The following is a 10,329-nucleotide window of genomic DNA, read 5'->3' as shown; positions in this document are numbered from 1 at the left end:
GTGCAGCTTTTATTCTATTATGTCTTTATGCCGAATTTTGTCTTAAGGTCATCATAACACCATAATATTTTTATCCATCGACATTAAACTCAGAGTCCTTGTCATAAAGAGTCATTTATATGAATAAATGACTGTTTATGAAAACACATATTAAAAACGTTAACGCCAACATCTATGAAGATGTTGGCAAATAATAATTACCAACAAATTAATACAACGATTACAAAGTTGTATGAGTAAAACAAAAACAACAATTTCAAACATTTATTTTTGTTCTCGATTCTGACACAATCATCACTAAGACATGCTTTACTGACAGTAAAACTTAAAATCCATTAAAATAACAACAAATTTCATTATGAAATAAACATACAACAAAATTATATAAATCCTATATTTGGTTATTGTGATATTTAAAAAATATTAATTAATAACTATGTTTAACAAAGCAACGTTAGACGAACTAAATGCCTTTTAAATTGGTCTGAAATATAACTCAGAGCAGAGAAAATAGAGATTTTGTAAAGTTACATTAAAATGTTTATACAATTCTTTTATTTGATTTTCATCAAACTGGGCTTAAAAATATTGCTTTACATACAAAAAAAATATAAAACATAGAAGCCATTAATTTACTTTGTGACGTATAATAATAATTACCTTATAGACAGTTGTGTGTTTGCATTTTTGATCTGATAGCTTATGAGTAGCAGATTATAATAATGTACTTAATTATTAAAATTGTCCATAAGATCCATTTATCCGTGGAAGGTTACAAACGTACGTACAAATTATAACTTCACTTACAAAAAGCTTAAAAGATATCAAGATCTATACAAAAAGTCCTCATCCTTATCTTAAAAATCGGAATAATTGAGATACAAAGAGACTCTGATCTTTTGTAAGAATAATAAAAAATTAAAGGAAAAAATATTCTTAAAGATTGTTTGCTATATTTTTAAGCCCATAAATTTATGCATCTTACTTAATACAAATTGAAACGCATAAGGCACCGCATATTAATCCTAACTATAAAGTACATTGTACAACTATCATAGACACTGTCGGTAACAATCTTTATATACTATGTTGCAAATCTGATATGTACAAAAATATTTATTCAATCTCCGCTATCTAGTATCTTACAGTTCCAAAAGAAGTTATAAAAAGGGATATAAATAGTTATTTAATGAGCTACATGATAAACAAACGCGTAATGAGCACCACAGTGTAAAAAGTAATAAATAAATATGCAAAGTAAAAGCACAGTCTAACATAATTATCAGGAGTATACAAAGAAACTAGAATGAACACTAAACTCCACTTGTTTTGCTGTGTTTCTCACAGCATTGGCACAGTTTCACTATAGTTCTCTCTCAATAGATAATATCGGTTCCGCTCCTAGAACCGATATTCTTCAAATCAGGCACGCGTGTTTTCTCTTCTCTGTTTTTCCAGTTGTTTTCTGTGGTTGTGACGTTTTCTTGCAATTATTGCTATTAATATCACAATTATTATTATTGCGACCACTATTCCTATCCACCAGTAAGTATTATATGAAGCTTCTTGAGTATTCTTTGTATCGTCAACTGGTGGTTGTTTTTTGATTTCCAAAACTCCAACAGTGGATGTTTCGGCACTATATTTTGAGTGGGAATCTTCGACATCAACAATATTTTCAGATTCATCTGGTGGTTCAATTACATCTAATTCGTGAATAGTTGGCTTGATCGTTGATGGAGGCGGTGGAATGGCATTGTTTTCTGTAGTTTCTTTCACAATTTCATTATAATCATCTTCTTCTTTATCAGATGGATCCAATTGTTTATCTAAATATTCATCTAAAAGTTGGTAATAATCAGTTAATCCAGTATATTCAAGTCCATTCTCTCTTTTAGCTAGCACTTCGCTGACCATTTCTGTCCAATCGTTGGTATATCCTTGCATCATAACATCACTGAAATAAACGAATAGAAACGTTTGATTTACACATCTTTAGTAAAAATTTATAGCTTACACACTGGCGTATACGTTACAAAGTTTGATAGGATTGACTGCTATGATTGACTACACATAACAGTTGTTTTAGATTTCCCAGTTAATTTAATTAAACAGTACTGATATACATTTTATATCATCTAAATCAGAACTTAATTATTAAGGATCTTACCTAAGTCGGTTGCTACTTTCATTTACATGTTGCAATAAGTCAGATTCATCAGAGCTAAGTTCTTCAGCGAACGATTGATAGATTTGATACTTCAAAATGAGACCCATAAATTTTCTGAAAAGCAATTAAATGTACCATATTAATTTACAATTAACAAAAACTGCAGAGTAATTTGCAGAGAGAAAAAGAAACAATATTATATAATATATTGTATGTTATATAATGTATATTTGTCTCATAAGGGGTAAACAGAATGGGGAGACAAAAACTAGGTATAATAATGTTAGAATCGGAAAAAATATATATATTATTATCATCTTCAAGCAAGTTCTAAACACTATCAGTAACATGTTTGTTTGTCTTCTAAATCTTTGATTTTTGACTTACAGTCGAAAATATTAAAAGTTTGATTTATTAATTATATTATTTTAATAAATATATATATTTTTATTTTGATTTGAAACTCACCCAATATATGGTCTGTTAAAAAGTATGTGAGAATCTCCTAGTAAATCGACATCTGATGTTTCTAATAGCGAGAAGTTTTTACGGAATTCACTCCAGCTGCTCACTGCTTTAGATACTGGAATTGTTCCCATTAAAACTTTCAACCTCCATTCATCTGCTGCCAAGTAATAATTTAATCTGTAACGAATGATACATGATGAACAAATTTCATTGCAAGAAAATAAATTGTATTTAATCTAATGAGTACCTATAGTAAAAAAGTATAAATGTTGCTTTTATTCTTCAAAATAATTGTAGAAAGAAAAAACAAATCGTAGAATAAAATTAGGTATCAACTGTTACAAAATCGAAAACAGAACCAACAAAGCATAACAATGATGCGAATAAAATTTTTAAAATTGATTTATCTTACTTTGGTAAATCCCTCAAAGCCATAATCAACTGGAGCACAAGTCGATGATGATTTGGATTGTAGTTGAATACATGCAACGGGAACAGGCCACTTCTATCCAGAGCATGAGGGTTCAGAGACAGAAGAGATACGAATCCAGGTATAGCTTCGTAAATTGCTGGAATAAAATCATAATAATTAGCAAATATTATTGGCATATTTCAAAGATTTCGTACAGTAAATGAACCTCTCTAGTGTCATCTCAACGTTTTACTGATTTTCCTCAGCCGTTGGGCATCAGAACCAAGGGACCGCTGCTCTCCTATTTTTCGTCTCCATTTTACACTGTCGTCGGCATCCTTAGTTGTCTGATTATTGGTACGCATATCATGCTTCACAATATGATTTGCCCTTTCTGCTAGAACTAAATAGGAACGGCACAGCCAGATATTTGTTCCTTACGAAATTTTTTGATCTACGCAACATGTCTGCTCGGTCACGGTACGGTAACTGAATCCCTTATTAGTAGAATTAGCGGCGGATAGTCAAATCTCACGTTAATTTCTACGAGTATGTCACATTATTTAATTATTTATTTTCAACTTGATCAGACTCCAAAGTGCTAACTGTTAAATATCCAGAACCTTTGATGACGTATGAATGTTTCGATTTTATTATAGGAAATTTGTTATGTTAGGCTATTTGGATCAATAGAATAAGGTAAGGTTGTTCACAGGTGGAATGTTTACACAGAAGATAATATTGTAAACTATTCTGTATCTATAAACTGTAACACGTATACATATTGTGTACCGCTGTATTTAGGTAAATAAATAAATGACATTTAAGTTTCATAATTGTTGTTGTTATAAATTTCAAAAACTCACCGGAATAACGAGGCGCTTCTCTTAAAATATAGGTGTTGTTGCTATGCAAAGCGGCTATTTCTCTATACTTTATCCTCATTGCAGCTTCGTGTGCGTCAATGTAGTTGCCAATGCTTACATCTTTGCAAGTCACAACCAGCATTTTGTTAGGTTTACACCAATCAACTATGGTGGTAGGACATGTCCCGTTAAAAATAGAATTTGTCCATATATCTGTATCTAATTCTCCAAACCCAAGACCATCGACCAACTTTACAGCTTCTCGAAATGCTTTTGCGCCTCCTAAATCCTGTAAAAATATGTTTCTCTATTATTTAAAGATATTATTTCGTCGATTGCAATTTAAAGTAGAAAAAAATAATTATGATTCAATAATAAAATAATACGGTACATATTGCGGAAAACGCGACGAGTCACAGAAGAAAACGGAGCGGGAAACGGGACATTGAACTAAAGAGAGATGATGCGAATCAATTAAATTTTACCAGTCCTGCAGAATATGCGATAAAATAACTGAGATTTTAGTATGTTTAGTAGGAAAATTCACGCGGGCGAAGCCACGGGTACAAGCTAGTACAATAATAAAATAATTATAAGGTACAAAGTTTACCATTGCAAGTACCTATTGGTTTCATTACTTGGTAATAGACCCAACCATTTAAATAATGCAATAGAATTTAAGTAATCAGAATAGGTATATCTGAATTATTATGATAATGAATATTTCATTTCTTATCTCTAGCGTTATACAGTATAGCGTTGGTAGGTAATATTACCTCTGTTAAAGGATATTGCAGGGTTCAGATTAATTTATGCTAAGCGTACCTTTAGTTGGATGTTGGCGTGGATTTTCTGGTATATAGCTGGATGTTTTGGCAGTAAACTTTCAATTATATTGGACCAATCATCTCCATTTAGAGATCCTATAAAAAGAAAAAAAAAAACATTTATTCTATTAATTATTTTTATTCATAATAACTCCGTTGTACAAATGTTATGGTTTCATTCTTTCTTTTCGAGTGTCTTGTCGAGTGCTAACACTCGTTAGATTTTATTCCAGTCGCTTAAAGTCATCTGACACAACTTTTACGACTACAAACATTTAGTGGTAAGAAGTTAATTGGTGTGTACTGTCAACCAGTGAGCAGGGTTCCTCACAATGTTTTCCTTCCCCCTTTGGTCTATGACACAGATTGACTCATACTACTATTATTTACTATACATGAGTCAGATTGGTATACAAACTCATGAGGCACGAGTAGGATTTGAACCGGAGAGTTTTCGGTCACAGGCGGACGATTTTAACCACACACTTCTCTTTTCATTTTAGTATTTTTTTGTAACATATCTAAAATTTTATGAATTATTAACGTAAGCAGAAGTTCATATCATAAAGCCCGTTTTACAACATATGTATGTAAGTATTGACCCACGAAAATAAAAACATTTACTCGAGTTTATTAAGAAGGTAATCTTGAAGAGATTTTATCGCCATATTAAGGTTCTTATGTTGAATCTAGGGAAGTTTTGTAACAACAAAACGTTCGGAGGTGTCCCGGGAGTATCATGCCCCAAATATTTTACGCCTTTGGCAAATCGCCTTACTGCGTGGCCACGAAGTAAGAGGGCCGTGCCAAAAATTTGTCAACGGCTAATAAGTTAATAAAAAAGTTTTCACACTAGATTTCAGGTATTATCAAAGTCTAACCTTGAGAGTTTGAAACAATATTTAAGTAGAGAGGTTTTCTATATATTTTTTTAAAGCACAGTTTCTGGAATCTGTACTTATATAATTAAAAGAAAAAAACATTTTTAAGAAAAGCTTTTATTTAAATGCTTGAAAAAGAAGAAAATAAAATTTTCCTTTAATATTTTAACTATCAACTTATAACCTAATTATACACAATGTATATGACCATAAAAGCTTGTCGCAAGGCTTTACTTGCTTGTTGCCATAAAAGCTTTACTTGTGTAAATAAACTAGTACCTATTTAATTAGGTAAAATTAAATTAGACAGTTATACACTATTGCTACTTTTATCTCTTACGGAGTGGACAGAGTCGAGAATAGCTGTGTAGTACAACTTGTATGTTATCTAGCGGAAAAATTAAATATAGTGTTTTCGCAGCCACACCACAAGCAAGTGACATACAGCGGTAAAGCTCTGGAAAACGTGATGTGTAAAATTGTATCGGTCACGTAGGATATAAAATTCTATTTTCTTTTATAATCTTCTTATTTTCTTTATATGTGACGGTTTTCGAATCCAAAACCTTCTCTGTATTTCATTTGTTTTGTACATTATTACATTATGGAATTTCATAATACGAGATTTCTAATCAAAAGCTATGGCAAACTCGGTTCAGATTAATTAAATCCTTTATTGCGTTTCACATTTCATTATGACGGTAGAAAAATGTAGCAATATGTCACACTCAGAATGTAATAAACGGCAATTTTGTCAGAGATGACTTATGATTAAGACCCCAATGGGCACACAGAAAATACTTGAAATAGTAGATGACATCAATTTGCAATTGCGTTCATAAAAACTACGTAATGTTGAGGCGTTCGTGTCGGCATCTGTTCGATTTCGGCGATAGTGTGAACCCGGCACTAAAGGGCAGCCACTGTTTGTTACCATGATGTCTTAGATTTTTTCTTTTTTACACAAATACCGACCTTTTGCCCACAGCTTCGTTTGTGAGTAAAAATCCGTTTCCCGTGGGAATTTCAGAAAATCTCTTCTTAGTGCTCCCCTACACTTTTCTAGGAACCTATACACCAAATTTCAGCTTTCTACGCCCATTAGTTTCGGCTGTACGTTGTCTGTCAGTCAGTCAGTCAGTCAGTAACGTAAGAGTTTTATATATATAGATTGAGGTTGCGGCATCTATCTACCTACATAGTTAAAAATATGTATTTATTGATTCCTTACGATATTACAAAATTGAATTATCAACGATACAACTTACTCAGTAAATGTACTGGCAGAGTGTTCCCCACAGCCTCGGTCCCTTTGAGTCTCAACGCGATATACTTGTGAAGCTTCTGGTACAAAGGTTTGACATTGTCCCACAATTCCCGCGCTTTTAGAATAGCCCCCTCGTATTCCACTAGAGAATCCCAGTACGATTCTACCCCGTTGTAGTCTGAAATATGAAAAAAATAATTTACATTATAAGGAAATTACGTAATTGTCGCTATGTACAGTCAACTACCGCATTCATTGCAAATTCGCAGCTACGCCCGCCGCGTAAATATGTAGGGTGACTCGACATACACTCAACTGAATATATACATTTATTCTCAATGAATGAAAATTTTTGTTTTTCTTTTAAACACAATTGCAGCGACTTGCGATGTGATTGGGTAAGTGCGGTTATGCATTTCACACGACTCACCATCGAATTGATTCGAAGTGAGACGCAGCGAACCAATCACATTGCAGTGTGGTTGTCGTTGTGTCACAATGGCGCAATGTGATTGGTTCGCTGCGTCTCATTTCAAATCGGTTCGATGGTGAGAAGTGAAATGCAAACCCACACGTCGCCCACTGATTATGTAAGAAAGAAAATATGATAGAAATCTATTAACCATATTAGTAAAGAGATGATTACATTTAAAACAAAATCTCGAAGTGGAGACAAATTGTAGGAAAGTAGAAAAAAGAAACCGGAAAAACGCTCACATGAGAAATATTAAATTTTAAAAAATATTTTATGAATTATGAAATACATTTTAATAATAACGTTATTTCCAATTTATAACCAATCTAAACGTGTGATATTTAGCCGAATGAAACAATTCTTTTTTATCCCCGACGCAAAAAGAGCGGTTTTATAAGTTTGACCGCTAAGTGGGCTCATCAACAGGTGGACCGATTTGGATTCGGTTTTTTTATTTGATAGCAAATTTTTATGCGGTGGTTTTTAGATATGTCTGATCAAAATCGGTTCAGCCGTTCAAAAATTGTAGCGAAATGAATATTGAATGACGGGGATTTTTTAATTTGTCTAACAAATAAACTCCTATGATCAGTAAATTCATGTAAAAATATTACAAATCCAATCCATGCACAAGTAGACATCGCATTGTTTCCTGTTTGCTTCATTAAAAATGGAGATGAGCATTAAACTTTGTATTTAGCTATGAAAATGTCGTTAAAACTTCATTAGCTGAAAGGGTTAAAGCGTTTAATGTATAATGTCCTGTTTTCAGAGATAATTATACTCTTTGAATTGAGTTTCTGATAGTACTTGATTTGTTATTGAAATATTGTTTACTAGCATTTTCCGGCAGCTTTGCTTGTCAAAAAGTTTTAATAATATATGTACGAGTATATGTACTAATGAAAATATCGTCCTCAGGTCGTCACCTGGGTAACAGTATAATAAAGATGCTATAAATAAATAACAACCAAGGAATGAATGAACTAAATGAATGAACTAAATGAATGAACTAAATGAATGAATTAATTAATGAACTAAATGAATGAACTAAATGAATGAATTAATTAATGAACTAAATGAATGAATTAATTAATGAACTAAATGAATGAACTAAATAAATGAACTAAATGAATGAAAATTAGCGACAGTTGATGCAAATATTGCAGTTGGATCTCGAGCATCACCTTTAATAAAATATCAATTAAATAAAAACAGGGTTGCATTCCGGGAGTGCCGGCTGAAGTGAAAACTTGAATATTAACGTTGTGCACTTTTGACGTCTTACGAATTTTCGATCAGGTCACGTGTCCTGACGCGAGTTTAACATTTTTTAACAATCACAAAAAAATTACACCGCCGCTAAAGAAGTTTTCACTTCAAAAATATTTCCTAATGCAAGTATAGTACTTACTGTTTTCTTTAGAGGCGTTTCTAAGAAGTGGTAAAATCTCTTCTAAATATTCGTTGAGACTGGGCAGGTTTCGCTCCCAGGATAGTTTCATACGAAGCAATGTCGCCTCGTCTTGTTGTCTGGCGATACTACTGTGAAGTTCTGTTGAAAATGGTCACACAGATCAGTTATTTGCACAGAGAACGCCTGAGGGAAGAAACGTGTGACTCTCACACAGCTTTCCGATGTGAGGACCACGACCAACGCCCTAAAAAAGTACTTATGTTTTTTGATTTAGCGCTAGATTAACTCCTACATATAAGCACCTTGCCTTGCCTAACCTAACTAAATTCAGTTATTTTTAATTCACTCCACTCCATATTCTGCCCCGTGGACATCGTACGAGGCGACGAAGACATTCCCAAGGAGGGTTGACGTCAGGCAGGTGGCCGGTAATCAAATCACAGCCGAATCTTTAAAATTTTAAGGTTTTTTTACGCAGACCCCGGGCTTCGCGGCTTCAAAACCCCGAACTCAACCGGGAACATGCCGAGAAGAAAGAGAGAGCAGAGCCACCACGGCGTTTGCCGACGAATTATAAGACATAGTGAGAGAATAACTAAGTAATGATCAAGAACTAAGAACCGATTAAAATTAAATAAATGTGAATAGTATTCTCACCTATGATTGTCGCTGTAAACCTAGATTTTATTATTCATTATCCGTTTAAACTATCAGTTGGAAAGTAATTTACTTAACGACACCATTTGCGAACCCATTGGAAAGTTCTATCAAACGACACTTTCCGCACTTTTCTAAGCGAGAAATTTTGGTTGTTTTTCTTTGGAAAAGCTAAATTGCCTTACAAGAGATGAGGAATTAACTCAACTTTTAATAACTCATACTGGGAGACGAACGCTCGTGTTTTAGAGCGTTCGTCTCCCAGTATGAGTTATTAAAAGTTGAGGTTACTTTAGGAAATTCATAATGACTCGTGAATTCTCGACAGACTGTCATAATAATGGTTTGTCTTATCTTTTGGTTTGTTACTATGCTTAATTAACAAAAAGAATTTTATAAACTGTGTGAATTTCACCGGCCTTTGGTGCTTTTGGAATTCCCCACCTGATTTGAGTAGGTATTACAAGCGACTAAGGGATAAAAAGACGGATAAAAATACAATAGTATTCCCAAAGAGCATTGACATCGGAAACAGCCGGTCGTAAAATTACAAATAAAACATAGTCTTTGTCAGTTTATTTTATTATAAGTTTATCTTTACTTGGACTTTGTGTTGATGGGTCTGATAAACTCCGAAGGTTATCCCTTGAAATAATTTTCTGTGTGAATATATAAAAAAACACAACCAAAAACTATTTTAATAAAAATAAAACTAAAAATAAACATATCACAGTCTATTAAATAGAGTAGAAAGCGTTGTGTTCTCTTGGTTGGCAACATTGGGCGTTTATCATCCAATCTTGACTATTAGATTTAGTATTGCAAAGGCAAAAAATGATTTTTTTTTTCTTTTTGAGAAAGACTGCTCAGAAAACAGCCAATATATTTA

General features: G+C 33.0%; 1 protein-coding gene across 5 annotated transcripts in view; it reads right to left on the bottom strand.

The window, feature by feature from the left end:
- Positions 1-250: 250 nt before the first annotated feature.
- Positions 251-10,329, bottom strand: part of LOC128672307 (angiotensin-converting enzyme-like protein Ace3) — a 149,807-nt gene continuing 139,728 nt past the window's right edge. For all 5 annotated transcript variants that reach the window (XM_053749360.2, XM_053749363.2, XM_053749362.2 and 2 more), the window contains 8 exons: positions 8,781-8,921; positions 6,893-7,069; positions 4,742-4,839; positions 3,917-4,205; positions 3,051-3,207; positions 2,639-2,815; positions 2,171-2,284; positions 251-1,957 (listed from right to left, as the gene is read on the bottom strand). In XM_053749360.2, the coding sequence (XP_053605335.1) occupies positions 1,423-1,957; positions 2,171-2,284; positions 2,639-2,815; positions 3,051-3,207; positions 3,917-4,205; positions 4,742-4,839; positions 6,893-7,069; positions 8,781-8,921 (1,688 nt within the window). In that variant the 3' untranslated portion in view covers positions 251-1,422. The remainder of the gene's footprint in view (positions 1,958-2,170; positions 2,285-2,638; positions 2,816-3,050; positions 3,208-3,916; positions 4,206-4,741; positions 4,840-6,892; positions 7,070-8,780; positions 8,922-10,329) is intronic.

This window comes from Plodia interpunctella, chromosome 9, assembly GCF_027563975.2.
Source record: "Plodia interpunctella isolate USDA-ARS_2022_Savannah chromosome 9, ilPloInte3.2, whole genome shotgun sequence".
NCBI classification, from domain to species: Eukaryota; Metazoa; Arthropoda; class Insecta; order Lepidoptera; family Pyralidae; genus Plodia; species Plodia interpunctella.
This window is presented reverse-complemented; position numbering and strand designations above follow the sequence as displayed.